We start from the raw sequence: 14745 nt of genomic DNA on the forward strand, positions 1-14745 counted from the left end.
TGCTGCTAAAAATTCAGCCTCTATGCAGTGGTGCTGAATCAAATCTTGGAGACAGTTTTGGGAAGAGGAATAGCTTTATTTCTTTGCCAGGTAAAGAGGGACACAGGAGGCTCATGCTCTGGAAAAACCTGTGTGTCCCAATCCAGGGAGAATTGGTGAGTTTTATAGCAACGGTTCAAGGGCAGGGTTGCTGATAAGGATCAAGGTGTGTGCAGGGCTTGTACTTCTTTTATCTGGCCTTAGGTGGTCTTCTCTTGGTCTTCTTGAGGTTAATCAAACTATGTTCTCCTCTGGAATGAAGAATGCTAACATCTTCCACTTGGTGGAAATTTTAGTTCTGTAGAAGGGCTCAAAGATACTATGTTTTATCTCTTGAGGTGGAAGCAGGACCCTGCCCCAAAACTACTCTTTGTTTCTCTCTCTTTTCTGGTTTAAAATAATTTTTTATTGCCCAGGATATTTTTTTATTGTGTCTTCTTTTGTTTATTTTCTTTTTTAATATCTATAAATTCAAACTTGCCTTTGTCTTGAAAAACAACAAAGCTTTTATATCACTTGCTAACCTGGTCTCATTTAAAAAGAAAGATGGAAATTATCTTGCAAGAGTAAAATTTGTGTCACAAATGATACAAGTCTAAGTCTAGTGGAACTAAAAGGAAACAACAGCATTGTTGACAAAATCATAATTTGCTAGTAGCATTTGCAGAAAAAAAGCCCTTGCAAATTTCTAAACAACAGTAAACTTTGTTAAGAAATTCCTAAGTGTTTTTTAGGTCAAAAAGAGAATGAGATTAGTAAAACTCTATGCCTTGAGTTTGAATAAAATAGTGGATTTGAGAATTACTAGAACTACTTGGATATATAAAAACAGGGTATAGGTTGGGTCATGCTCACAATGGTCTCAAGTTCAAATAAACTACTGACAATACAAGTCACACGCTTTCCCAGGGGCTCTTTTCCTTCAGTAGGTACTGGCAGTAATCGTGATTAGTCGTTTTCCAATGTAGGTGCCTAGCTCCAAAGCCAGAACATGGCAAAGGAAGAGAGATGGAATGAATACCTTAAGAAATTGTGCGGAGAAAAAATCTCCCCTTTTTTCATGGCTCTACTTTTCCTCATGCTTAAGGAAATGGACTATTTAGGGTGCCAGAGTGGGACTCCTCAGGTGAAATGTTTTCAGGTCTGCTAGACCAGCTGGACACCCAGTCTGCAATTTTCGTCAGTGCACCCACATCTTTCTCTTCGGCAATTTCTTCTGACTGAGAGCTATGGTCCCTGCTGCTGTTTCCTATCAAACATGATCTCCCCCTCTTCTGGTGGGAAAGGGCTGTTGCAATGAGAACTGTCTCTTGAACTACTCTGAATTCATGTTGTGCATCCAGAAGAATCTTTTCCATGTCTCCATTGTGGATAGAGGATGAGGAGGGTACCTGTTCTAGCCCCCTATTTTCCCCATTGTTATAATCATTGCCATTGCTGCTATTCCTGGGGCGCTGTGCCCAGGAACTGTTGAGGCTGGCTGGCAGAGGCAGAGACTGTTCACCTTCCACACAGTTGTTATTGTTGTCGGGGGGCGGGGGCTGTTGGGGCAGCTGGAAGAGCTGCAGCCCCAGAAGGATTGGTAGCAACACTATCCTTTGTTTCCTGACTGCTCCTCCCTTGTCTCAGCATCCCCTCCCTTCCAGATTAGCAACTGTTTGAAAGGCTTGTGTGCCCAGGGTCCTGCTTGCTTTTATGGAGATGATTAAATGAAATAATGTCCACAAACAACTTATCGCAATGCAAGGCACTAAATCTTAACTATTATTTTTTATTATTGTTGCTGTTATAATAATCTGAAGCATTATATATTGAGGCTCTATAGTATAACCTTTAGAGTTAAGGATTCAAACAACAATAAATAGATAACTTGTTAAGCAAAAAAAAAAAAAAAGAGTTAAGGATCTACTTCTGACTGCCACTTAATCGGTCTTCATGTCTGTAAAATGGAGAGAGTAATAGTACCTACTACATAATATCTTCATAAAGATTAAATGAGGTAAATCCTGTATTTAGAACAGTGTCTGACACATAAGTGCTCAGTAAATGTTATCTACTATTATCATTATTTGTCCGTGAGCTCCTTAAAGAAGGATTTATTTATATTTATTTCTATGGCCCCTCAGTTCAGTTCAGTCGCTCAGTCGTGTCCAACTCTTTGCGACCCCATGAATCGCAGCACGCCAGGCCTCCCTGTCCATCACCAACTCCTGGAGTTCACTCAAACTCATGTCGATCGAGTCAGTGATGCCATCCAGCCATCTCATCCTCTGTCGTCCCCTTCTCCTCCTGCCCCCAATCCCTCCCAGCATCAGAGTCTTTTCCAATGAGTCAACTCTTCGCATGAGGTGGCCAAAGTACTGGAGTTTCAGCTTCAGCATCAGTCCTTCCAATGATCACCCAGAACTGATCTCCTTTAGGATGGACTGGTTGTATCTCCTTGCAGTCCAAGGGACTCTCAAGAGTCTTCTCCAACACCACAGTTCAAAAGCATCAATTCTTCGGCGATCAGCTTTCTTCACAGTCCAACTCTAACATCCATACCTGACCACTGGAAAAACCATAGCTTTCACTAGACGGACCTTACTTGATCCTTATTGCCTGGCACTGTGCTTATATATATGTGACAGGCAGTGAAAAAAAATTAAGTGTTCTGTTTATCCATGGAGAGTACAAGTATTTGCACATAGTATTTCTTGGGTTGAATTGGGGAAGAAATAAATCATTGGGAGAGTGTTGTTTCAAAAGTATGTTCACGTAAATTGAAGTTTGTGTTTGTATTTTGCTATTTTGGCATGAGTTTATGAGTAATTGTAGGCTAAAGGATAAATTTGGGAAGGAGGAAGAAGCTTTTTCAGTGCTTGGGGAGACAATCTATATACTTGGGTTTGTGGATTTTAGTTCTCTTCTGAACTTCCTGGGTTTACAAACAAAAAGCACGCTGGGGACATTTTGAAGTCACTGCCCATATATTTATTAATAGCTCTGCCTTTGTCGGGAGACTTGGTATTTTGCTGCTTGTATGACTGTTTTGAGCTATGTGGTTTAAAATTTTCTCTGAAATAAAGTACAGAATGAATTTATTCTTAGTCTCATTTTATTTTTCAGTTGTTATTCAAGATAGAGGATATTTTTCTCTCAGAAATCTAGGATGTTTTTATATTTATTAAACTGGTATAATATTTATAAGCAAGCAGATCTCATTTTAACTTTTTAGATATTTGTATTGTTTTACTAATAAAAAGTAAAATTTGAACATGAACTTGATTCATCCTTATGTTATTATATGTAGTGCTATTGATATAACCTAGTGATGGCTGAGGCATGTTTATTCTGCCTTTAGCAATCTTAAAATTGGACTATAAAAGCTATGGGCAGAAAAGAGAAAACCAGACTGAACCAGCTCTGCTCATTGTCATCTGATGTGAGCTCTGGTGGTTAATGTCAGTTCAGCTGAGTTTTCCTTATGAGTTTTCATATCTAGGACCCAGTACAACCAGTTTTCCGTGATGTAATACCTCTAAAACACGTTTGAACTCCAGCAAACCTTAATTACCCAAGGATATTACTCCTTTTTTTATGGGTCTGGATTCATAGCTCTTTTGGGACTTTAAGATTTGAGCTGTTTCTGTCTCTTCTCCTTTTTGGTTATTGGTAATTTTTTCTAGTCCAAGAGAGAGTGTTGGTATCTTTGCTTTATTTGGGAGTAAAATGCAAAGCAGTTCCTTTTAGTGCCACACATTACAGCTTAGTGGAATCTGGTGGAGTATGTTCCAGGGCTTTGCCTTCCAAAATTATGTGAGGAAATAAGATAAAAATATATTCAAACTTCTGGAAAAACTTTTTTTTTTTTTTTTAAGAAAAGTAAACCAATCTAAGTAAGTTTTAAATGCAGACATTTTAGAAAGCATATTATTATAAAAATCATGCCCACATTCTAATATTTTGCTATAGGTTTATTTCAGGCCTCTTAATTGTTTTTACCAAACTTTGGAGTCAAACATTTTTCCGGAAAGACCAGTACAGGTCAGAAAAACTTTTATAATAAGAGTCCTGTTTTTACTGCTCAAAGTTGGCAGTAGAAGGGCTTGTAAAGCAAACTAGTCAGATTTTCATTGGTTTGCAGATAGATAGTTCTTTTTTATGAATCAAAAATAAAATTATTCTTAATCTACTGGCCTTTTTCATACATACCGATTATCACAGAACAAAACATAGGCTTTTGAGCCAAATGGATCCATTTTCCAGTACCTTCTCTAGTCTTTGTCAAGTCACTTAAATACCCTGAATCTTATTTTCCTAGATGATAAAATAGGGGTAATTTCATATCAGGTAGTATCTATAAAACACCTAGCACAGTTTCCAGGTATGTTGCAGGTGAGCAGTACAGAGTAATTTTCTTGACAGCTTTGATGCAGTGGCTGCATTTCTCTTCCTAGGTCCTGTTATGCGGAATTGAAGAGGTCCCACTCAAAATAGTAGTGTCAGTGTTTTGTTTTGTTTTTTAGAAGGAGGATAGATGTGTTTTAGACTGTTACCATACCTCTCCCTTATTCTTCTATTTAGGTAATAAACTTTTGAGAAGGGATAACATTTAAACTTTAGTGTTTAACTCTGAGCTTTATACATGACTATGAGTTCAATAAATATTTGACCTACTAGATGTAAATACCACCAAAGAAAATAACGTTATTATTTTCCTTATGCTTCTTTACAAAGAGTCAAAACCCAAAATCTATCTTAGATCTGTGAACATTATAACATAAAATAGTGACCCTTAGATTTTTTTGATTGTTAGTTTTCTAGGACCGCTGTAGCAGATTGCCACAAACCTAATGGCTTAAAATAACAGACAATTATTATCTTACAGATCTTACTGGGCTAAATTCAAGGAGGGTTGTATTCCTTTCTGAAGGCTCTAGGGGAGAATCTATTTTCTTACTTTTTTCAACTTCTAGCGACTATTTTGCATTCCTTGGCTTGTAGTCCCCTTCCATCGTCAAAGCCTGCAGTGACCCGTTGAGTCTTTTTCATATTGTAGCCCTCTGATATTGACTCTTATGCCTCCCTCTTTCCACCTTTGAGGACGTTTTGTGGTTACAGTGCACCCACTTTGCTAATCCAGGATAATCTCCCTAATTTAAAGTCAACTGATTAGCAGCCTTAATTCCATCTGCAGTTTTTAAAATTTATTCTACTTGCCATCCAACATAGTCACAGGTTCTAGGGACTAGGACATGAACATCTTTGGATATCTTCTGTCTCCCATAGAATCCCATTAGGAAAACATTTTTGAGCCCATCCCAGGTGCTACTATCAACCCATATTAAATATTAGTAAACATTTCTCTTTTTTGTATAAAAAAAAGTAAAATTTTCAATTTTCTTCCCATATTTCCATGAATAATCTCTTTCATATGCTAGTTTTAATAGAGTCTTGAAAGGTTCTGCTTTGCAATAAGAATTTTAACTTAATTGGACTCTAAATATTTACTGAACACTAATTATTCCAGAAAAACATCTATTTATGCTTTATTGACTATGCCAAAGCCTTTGATTGTGTGGATCATAATAAACTGTGGAAAATTCTGAAAGAGATGGGAATACCAGACCACGTGACCTGCCTCTTGAGAAACATATATGCAGGTCAGGAAGCAACAGTTAGAACTGGACATGGAACAACAGACTGGTTCCAAATAGGAAAAGGAGTACGTCAAGGCTGTATATTGTCACCCTGCTTCTTTAACTTATATGCAGAGTACATCATGAGAAACGCTGGGCTGGAAGAAGCACAAGCTAGAATCAGGATTGCTGGGAGAAATATCAATAACCTCAGATATGCAGATGACACCATCCTTATGGCAGAAAGTGAAGAGGAACTAAAAAGCCTCTTGATGAAAGTGAAAGTGGAGAGAGAAAAAGTTGGCTTACAGCTCAACATTCAGAAAACTAAGATCATGGCATCTGGTCCCATCACTTCATGGGAATAGATGGGGAAACAATGGAGACACTGTTAGACTTTATTTTTCTGGGCTCCGAAATCACTGCAGATTATGACTGCAGCCATGAAATTAAAAGATGCTTACTCCTTGGAAGGGAAGTCATGACCAACCAAGACAGCATATTAAAAAGCGGAGACATTACTTTGCCAACAAAGGTCCATCTAGTCAAGGCTATGGTTTTTCCAGTGGTCATGTATGGATATGAGAGTTGGACTGTGAAGAAAGCTGAGCGCCGAAGAATTGATGCTTTTGAACTGTGGTGTTGGAGAAGACTCTTGAGAGTCCCATGGACTGCAAGGAGATCCAACCAATCCATTCTAAAGGAGATCAGTCCTGGGTGTTCTTTGGAAGGACTGATGCTGAAGCTGAAACTCCAGTACTTTGGCCATCTCACGCAAAGAGTTGACTCATTGAAAAGACCCTGGTGGTGGGAGGGATTGGGGGCAGGAGGAGAAGGGGATGACAGAGGATGAAATGGCTGGATGGCATCGACTTGATGAACGTGGGTTTGGGTGAACTCTGGGAGTTGGTGATGGACAGGGAGGCCTGGCGTGCTGCAATTCATGGGGTCGCAAAGAGTCGGACATGACTGAGTGACTGAACTGAACTGAATTATGAATAACGCAGTGTTTGGGGTATATATAGAGAAACAAAACTATAAGATGTATTTAGTCCAGGTGGGCTAACTTAAAATCTTATTGGCTTATAAGCTGTTTCTTAATTCATATTCTAATCCGATGCATGTTGAGTGGAGCTTGAAGGGGGGCTCCTTTTAACCTAGGACAGGGCCTCAGATTCCTCTATTGGATCCTGTGCATCTGCTGGCAGATGAAGGAAGAAAATATGGAGGATGATGTTGAGGTTTTTAATGGGACAGGCCTGAAAATGATGTAATCACTTCTATCCCTGTACCACCGGCCAGAACTCAGTGTTATGATCTTAACCAGTTGGGAAATGTAGCCTACTTCAGGAGGAAAAGGGAAGTTAACAAGTAACCATCTCTTCCATACTCTTCCATCTCTGCCCTCAAGAGTCCTCTAATTGAGTGAAAAGGTGGACATAACTAAAACATGTAGTAGGCAAGCCTGGTTAGTGTTATGGTAGAAGTTTAAATGGAGTAATTTGAGTGTATAGGGAAGAGAAAGACTAATTTTGATGAGAAAGATGGACTTATTCCAGCAACAAAATGGAAGTGGAAGTGGGAGAATTCAGGACATATTTAGGAGAAGCTGGTTATGTAACTACAGTAAAACATCGAGAATGCAGATGGATGTAATACAGAGAGGTTTGGGTCAGATCATTAAGACTGTTGAATAACATGCTAAGGAGTTTGGACTTATATCAGAAGCTCTGAGCTGCCACAACAATTTTTTTGAGTAGCCAATAGCGTCTTAAGTGAACAGGTTGTGTCTTACTCACTTTTATAGCCTCTTTATAACTATACGGAGAGGTATTAAAACATCATGGTTAAGAGCACAGACTTTGGGAATTCCCTGGTGGTCCAGGGGTTAGGACTCTATGCTTGCACTTCAAGGGGCCCTGGATTCGATCCCTGGAAGGGGGAACTAAGATCCCCCAAGCCACACGGCACGCACCACTCCCCCACCCCCACCCCCACCCCCGCCCGGGCCAAAAAAAAAAAACACAGACTTTGGAACCCACTGTTTAGATTTGACTCCTGACTCTGCCACTTGTTAGCTGTGTGACTTTGGACAAGTTACTTAATTTCTCTGAGCCTCAGTTTCTTCATCAATGTATTCAGGTTAATAAAAGTATTACTTCTTTGGGTTATTATGAGGATTAAATGAATATAACATAAAGTGCTTAGAACAATGGTAAGCACTCTTTGAGTTAGTTCTTACAATTGTTATGATCATTACTGGTGCCTGGCACATAGCTGGCACTCAGTACTATTTGAGTGTTCAGAGTTGTGTTTTAAATTATCCAGCAAGTGTTTATATACTATTGTATGCCACTCAAGAGAATGCTTTAAGGAGCTTATGGTCTCCTAAGGGAAATATAAGGCATATTATAAAACAGTTAAAGGTAGAAAATTATGATGATGTAGCAGTGTGGTGTAGATGGAGTGCCTTGGTAATTCAGAAGCATGCTAGTTCAGAAATACTTCTACTTAGAGCCAGATTTGTTTTGGGGAAAGGAAATGAGCTATGGGGCAGAATATAACTCCGTGGAAATGAAGGGTGGGGCATTCTAAACATTGGAAACAGTCTGAGGAAAAAAGTTAAGTTATGGAAAAGTGTGGTTATGATACTTTATGGGGAATGGTAAATCATTCTACAAGAAAGACAGGAAAGTTAAGTCTCTGGTCAAACTCTAGTTTACCAGTAGCATCAGAGTTGGGAGTTTCCTGTTATAATTTCAGTAACTTTATTTTTATTACACACTACAAAATACAATGCATGCTACACAATATGCGGCATAATCTACTAGCAGGGATAGAAGAGCATGACTGAGTTGTTCTTCATCAACCAGGAAAACGTTTCCTTAATCAATGTTCTCCAAACCCTTTGACACATAGGAACGGTTTACTCCAGAGACGCGCCTATCTCTTTCCATCAAATACCACTGATATGGATAATGGGCAACCCTTGTTTCCTTGCGCCCATTACTGAACCTGTGGATGAGCTCGGTGGCCATTCCCGGGATGAACAAGCACACGCCCATAATGGCGATCCCGGGAAGAACCTCAAACCACATCGTGACGCCGTTCCCGAGGTCAAACACCTTCAGTAACTTGAGAGTAGTGATCAGCTAGCTGTCTTTGGTCTAGACAGAACCCTGCTACTCAATATATGCTCCATAGACCAGGCAGCATTAGGATCACCTGGGAGCTTTTTAGAAATTCAAAATTTCAGTTCCCCCCCCTGACTTATAGAATCAAAGTCTGCAGTTTACATAGCTTCTGGGTGATCTGTTTCCATATTAAAATTTAGGAAGCGCTGGTCTAAAAGACAATGCAAATGTGTGTGTAATATGAAATAAAAAATAACAAATTTGAGTAATCTGTCACTCACTCTCAAGCATATCCATTAAGAAAACGCCCCCTTTCTGAGCTAAATAATTTAAGCTTGCATGATTTGGGGTGGTGGAGGTGGAGAATAAGAATCATTCATAATGTAATTTTTTTTTAAGATCCTGTCTCTTACCAAGAAAGATTTTCAGCTTTGGCCACATTTTAGATTTTGATTAAAGTAGCAATAAAAATTTCAGTGAAAACTTACTGTTGATATATTAAATGCCTTTTTAGGCATAAATCACTTCCCTAAAGGATGAGTAATATTTCCCTTTTAAAAGTATATGCTTTTTATAGCAACTCGAATGATTAGCTCTGCTCAAGCTCTTCCAATAGAAAGCTAATTCCTGTCTCAGCTTGCCAGCTCTTTAACACCATTTTCGATGTGGTGGTGGTGGTGGTGGTGGAAAGGAAATGAGGTTGAGAAGGTCTAGCAGAAAAGTTTCACGTAGAAGTAGAATTGTGCAACACCACTACGATGTGGTGATGTGAGCAGGGGGTGGGGAAAACTGTCACGTGAAGCCAGTGCCTGCCTGAACGTGTCCTCTGTGACATCTCTGTGGGTGGTGCGGTAACAGTGATGGTGGGTCTGAGGGCATGGGAAGCAAGGGTAAATCACACTCAAACCAAGTACTTTCAGTTTCTAGAAGACCCTTTTAACTTTAGAATGTAGCCATTGTATTGCCTCCCTTCTATACAAATATTTGATGAAATAAAATAAATACCTCTTGGTTTGAGTTTACGTTGTGAAAGTAATTTGGTGATTATTGCCTTTTCATTCAAGAAATACTTGTTTAGCATCTTATGTGCAAAGCATTGTGTGTATATAGAAATAAATTAGATGAGTTCTGTACTCTTAAAAGCCTTCCTTATATTCCAATCTGGAGAAGTCAGAAAGGTTAAAAAGAATAGCTAACATTCTCTAGTGCATATTATGTTCTAAGAGCTCAAGTTATTTTAATCATCACAATAACCATATAGATTGGATAATACCAACATTTCCATTTTGCATGTGGAAAAAACCTCAAATATGGAGAGGTCGTCAGTAAGCAGAGCCAGGATTCAAATCCAAGCAGTCAGACTCCAGACCTTGGACCTCTTGACTTATGCTAATGAGCAGTCTTGCAAAGAAGGATGTTAGCACTGCTGGGAGCCAGGAAGAAAGAGAAAGAGTACTAATGTTAACTGAAGGCATCCTAAAGATCATTGCAGAGAAAATGAAATTTTAGCTGATCCTAGAAGGATAATTTTCAGTAAGTAAATGAAGTCTTTCAGCTCAGGGAGGAGCTTGAAGTTAAGTTTCCAGGTCATGAAAATCATTCATGCCCTTCAACAAATCTTTACTGAGATCTTGCTTACTGTGTGTAAGATACTATACTAGGTACTAGAAATGCAGAGACAAATAAAACTCTGAATCTTCCCCAGTAAGGAAAGTTACAAAAAGAGTTATGTGGGCAGAAGGCAGGTTATAATGAGTTTAGGAACAAAGGAAGGTTAAAGATAGGTAGATGTATGTAAAGTGAAAGTGTTAGTCACTCAGTCGTGTCCGCATGGACTGTAGCCATGAAGATCTCCAGGGGAGCTTCCCAACTCAGGGATTGAACCCAGGTCTCCTGCATTGCAGGCAGATTCTTTACCAGCTGAGCCACCAGGGAAGCCCAAGAATATAGCAGTGAGTAGCCTATCCCTTCTCCAGCGGGTCTTCCTGACCCAGGAATCAAACCAGGGTCTCTTGCGTTGCAGGCAAATTCTTTACCAGCTGAGCTGCCAGGGAAGCCAGATAGTGTAAAAATATGTATGTAAAGTGAAACTGTTAAGTCACCCAGTTGTGTCCGACTTGACTCTTTGCGACCCCATGGACTGTCACCCGCCAGGCTTCTCTGTCCATGGAATTCTCCAGGCAAGAATACTGGAGTGGGTTGCCATTTTCTCCTCCAGGGGATCTTCCCAACCCAGGGATTGAACCCCTGTCTCCTGCATTGCAGGCGGATTCTTTACTGTCTTAACCACTAGGGAAACCCTATAGTGTATGTAACCTACTCTTAAAGGTTGGGTACAAATACAAAGAATGACTTAGGATCATATTTTAGGAAGGGGCTTTGTTTTTATTGTTGTTTTGGTCGCTCAGTCCTGTCCGACTCTTTTGCAACCCCATGGACTGTAGCCCACCAGGCTCCTCTGTCCATGAGATTTTCTGGGCAAGAATGCTGGAGTGCCATTAGAAATTTATTTCCTCCTCCAGGAGATCTTCCTGACCCAAGGATCGAACCCACATCTCCACATCTCCTGCATTGCAGGCAGATTCTTTACTGTTGAACCACTAGAGAGGGGGCAAGGGAAGCATTTTTTAAGATGAGTAAATTTAAATATATTTGTAGGATAGAAGCAGAGGAAAGGGAGAAATGGGTGAAGAATAAGGCTCATGGGAAAGTGTGAGCTTCCAAAGATAAGCTGGAACATATCGTGGAAAGTTTCAAATGCTGTGGTAAGGAATTTTGACTTTATTCTATAGGCAGAAGGGAGCCATTGAAGGTTTATAAAGAAGGAAATTACATAGTTCAGGTTTTGAAAAGGTAACTCTAATAGTCATATAAGAGATGGTACAATTTAGAATTGTTAATAATAATAAAAAACATTTAATCTTTATTTGATCATAGGCTAGATATTGTACCTGAAATATCCCATTTTATCCTCCTAACAGTCTTTTAAGGTAGTATGAGCAAACTCTTTTGGTAAAGGATGAGATAGTAAATGTTTCAGTATTCGCAAGCCATACAGTCTCTGTCACAACTATTTAAATCTGTTGTTGTAGCACAAAAGCAGCCCCAGAAAATACCATGTTGCTGCTGCTGCTGCTTATGTTCCAATAAAATTTTATAAAAACAACTAGTAGGCCTTAGTTATTAACCCCTGCTAGTGCCCTTTATAGTTTAGAAAGCTGTAGTGAAGCTTTTGTATATTACTTATTGTAATATTATAAAAATTTTTTTGTAATAAAAGCTTATTATATATTGTAATAAAAGAATATTGTGTATTATTTACCTCTTTTTGCTATGGTGGGATAATGAGAATAGAATCATCCTTGGGCAGAAATACCATGTAATCTCAGGGAAGCATCCTTCCTGTAAGAGGTTCACTAGATACAGCTATTTATGGCACAACAATTTAACTACGTTCTGCAAAACATCCATTTAACTTTTTATTATAATTGCTTTCCAATAGAATGACCCCTGGAATGAAACTGCTTCGAGAACAGGGACTTTGTTTTATTCACTGTTCTGTCCCTAATGTCTTACACATAGTGGCCACTCAACAAATAGTTGTTAAATAAAGGAATAAAATACTGACTCTTGTAATTCTGGTGACTGAGGAACTGTACAAACACTTAAAGAACACTGACCTTTTTTAAAGATACCTCTACAGTAAAGAAGATGTGGTATATACACACAATGAAATATTACTCAGCCATAAAAAGGAATGAAATAATGCCATTTTCAGTAACATGAATGGACCTAGATATTATCATACTAAGTGAAGTAAGTCAGACAAAGGTAAATATCATATGATATCACTTATATGTGGACTCTTAAAAAATACAAAATTAACTTATCTATAAAATAGAAATGGACTCACAGACATAGAAAACCAACTTACGGTTACCAAAAGGGAAAGTGGGAGATAAATTAGGAGTTTGGAATTAACAGGTACACACTGCCATACACAAAATAGGTAATCACCAGGAGCCACTGTATAGTACCGGGAACTATGTTCAGTATCTTGTCATAACCTATAATGGAAGAGAATCTGAAAAAGGATATATATACACATACATATGTATGTATACATATATGACACTGAATAGAAATAGACCCTCAGACATAGAAAACAATCTTATTGTTACCAAAAGAGAAAAGGGGAGAGGGATTAATTAGGATTTGGGGTTTAACATATACATGCTGAAAGTGAAGTCGCTCAGTCGTGTCCGACTCTTTGCGACCCTGTGGACTGTAGCCCACCAGGCTCCTCCGTCCATGGGATTCTCCAGGCAAGAATACTGGAGTGGGTTGCCATTTCCTTCTCCAGGGGATCTTCCCGATCCAGGGATCGAACCCAGGTCTCCTGTATCGCAGGCAGACGCTTTAACCTCTGAGCCACCATGAATCCTTAATATACACGCTGCTGCTGCTAAGTCACTTCAGTTGTGTCCGACTCTGTGCGACCCCATAGACGGCAGCCCACCAGGCTCCCCTGTCCCTGGGATTCTCCAGGCAAGAATATTGGAGTGGGATGCCATTTCTTTCTCCAATGCATGAAAGTGAAAAGTGAAAGTGAAGTCGCTTAGTTGTATCCGACTCTTAGCGACCCCATGGACTGCAGCCTACCAGGCTCCTCTGCCCATGGGACTTTCCAGGCAAGAGTACTGGAGTGGGTTGCCATTGCCTTCTCCGAATATACATGCTACTATATATCAAATAGATAACCAAGAAGGACCTACTATATAGCCATGGAACTATACTCAATATATTGTAATAACCTATAAGGGAAAAGAATCTGAAAAAGAATATATATATATATAACTGAATCACTTTGCTGTATACCTGAAGTGAATGTAATATTGTAAATCAACTGTCCTTCAATAAAAATATTATTACCAAAAAAAAAAAAAAAGAAATGTCTTTAATAAGGAAAAAAAAAAGATACCTCTAAAACTTCAGCTCCCCCAAATTGATTGTTTTCTCATTTATCTTGCCCGGATTTCCTTTGTTCTAGTACAGCTTCCTCTTTTACCCAACTGGTTTCTGATGTTAAACTGAAGCTGTCAGATGCTGTATCTGCAAAGACACTATGCCATGCCGCCCAGAAACATTCAGCATTCCAGATTCAGTCTTCCAGCACTCTATGTTACTTATGTTAATTATTCTTTAGACTTTTACCTGTCCTACATTCCTCACCTCATTCTCCTCCATATTAGGTAGTGAGTTTCACAGTAAAGAAACTGACGGTGAACGAAAGTCTTAACAACAACCTTAGGTTGTGGACACTATTAACAAGTGGAGATGGGATTTGAACCTACACCCTCTAACTTCAGAGCTCTTTTTAAAATTGATATCTAGATTGTCAATTATCTTCTTTCTGTACTTTTAATTGTTTTAAGTAATTATTTTTGGCTGTCCTGGGGCTTCATTGCTGTGTGTGGACTTTCTCTAGTTGCAGCGAACAGGGGCTACTCTTGGTTGTGGTGTGCAAGCTTCTCATTGTGGTGGCTTCTCTTGTTGCAGAGCACGAGTTCTAGGTGTGCCGGGCTTCAGTAGTTGCAGCATGAGGGCTCAGTAGTTGGGGCTCGTGGGTACTAAAATGTGTGGGCTCGTGGGTACTAAAACGTGTGTGTAGTTGTGGCACATGGCAGGTGGAATCTTCCTGGATCAGGGATCCAGCTCATGTCCCCTGCACTGGCAGGTGGATTCTTAGCCACTGTACCACCAGGGAAATCCAGGACCTCTTTTTTTTTTTTTTCCAGACCTCTTTTAACTACTCTATTATTTCATTTCCTTTTTATTCCTAAGCCTGTTTATTCCCAAGGGGTAAGTTTTAGCCTGTCATTGAAACCTGCATCTTATTTTCAATACTACCTAGATATTTCCTTGGGTTTTTTTTCCTTTCTCAAGTCTCC

General features: G+C 39.3%; 2 protein-coding genes and 1 pseudogene across 8 annotated transcripts in view; 1 reads left to right on the forward strand and 2 right to left on the reverse strand.

Annotated features, from left to right (window-relative positions):
- TESK2 (testis associated actin remodelling kinase 2) overlaps nucleotides 1-14745 on the forward strand; it is a 137676-nt gene that overhangs the window by 82398 nt on the left and 40533 nt on the right. The gene's annotated exons all lie outside the window — the stretch shown is intronic.
- LOC133245054 (BCL2/adenovirus E1B 19 kDa protein-interacting protein 3-like) lies at nucleotides 962-4231 on the reverse strand (annotated as a pseudogene).
- Nucleotides 8428-8773, reverse strand: LOC133245158 (NADH dehydrogenase [ubiquinone] 1 alpha subcomplex subunit 1-like). Its single transcript, XM_061413143.1, has one exon. It carries the CDS (start codon nucleotides 8756-8758, stop codon nucleotides 8546-8548), a length of 213 nt encoding a protein of 70 aa, XP_061269127.1. The 5' UTR covers nucleotides 8759-8773; the 3' UTR covers nucleotides 8428-8545.

Source organism: Bos javanicus, chromosome 3 (assembly GCF_032452875.1).
Source record: "Bos javanicus breed banteng chromosome 3, ARS-OSU_banteng_1.0, whole genome shotgun sequence".
NCBI classification, from domain to species: Eukaryota; Metazoa; Chordata; class Mammalia; order Artiodactyla; family Bovidae; genus Bos; species Bos javanicus.

Bases quoted from the DNA above. Each gene is read 5' to 3' on its own strand.
- LOC133245158 (XM_061413143.1), bottom strand. From the start codon at position 8,758: ATGTGGTTTGAGGTTCTTCCCGGGATCGCCATTATGGGCGTGTGCTTG.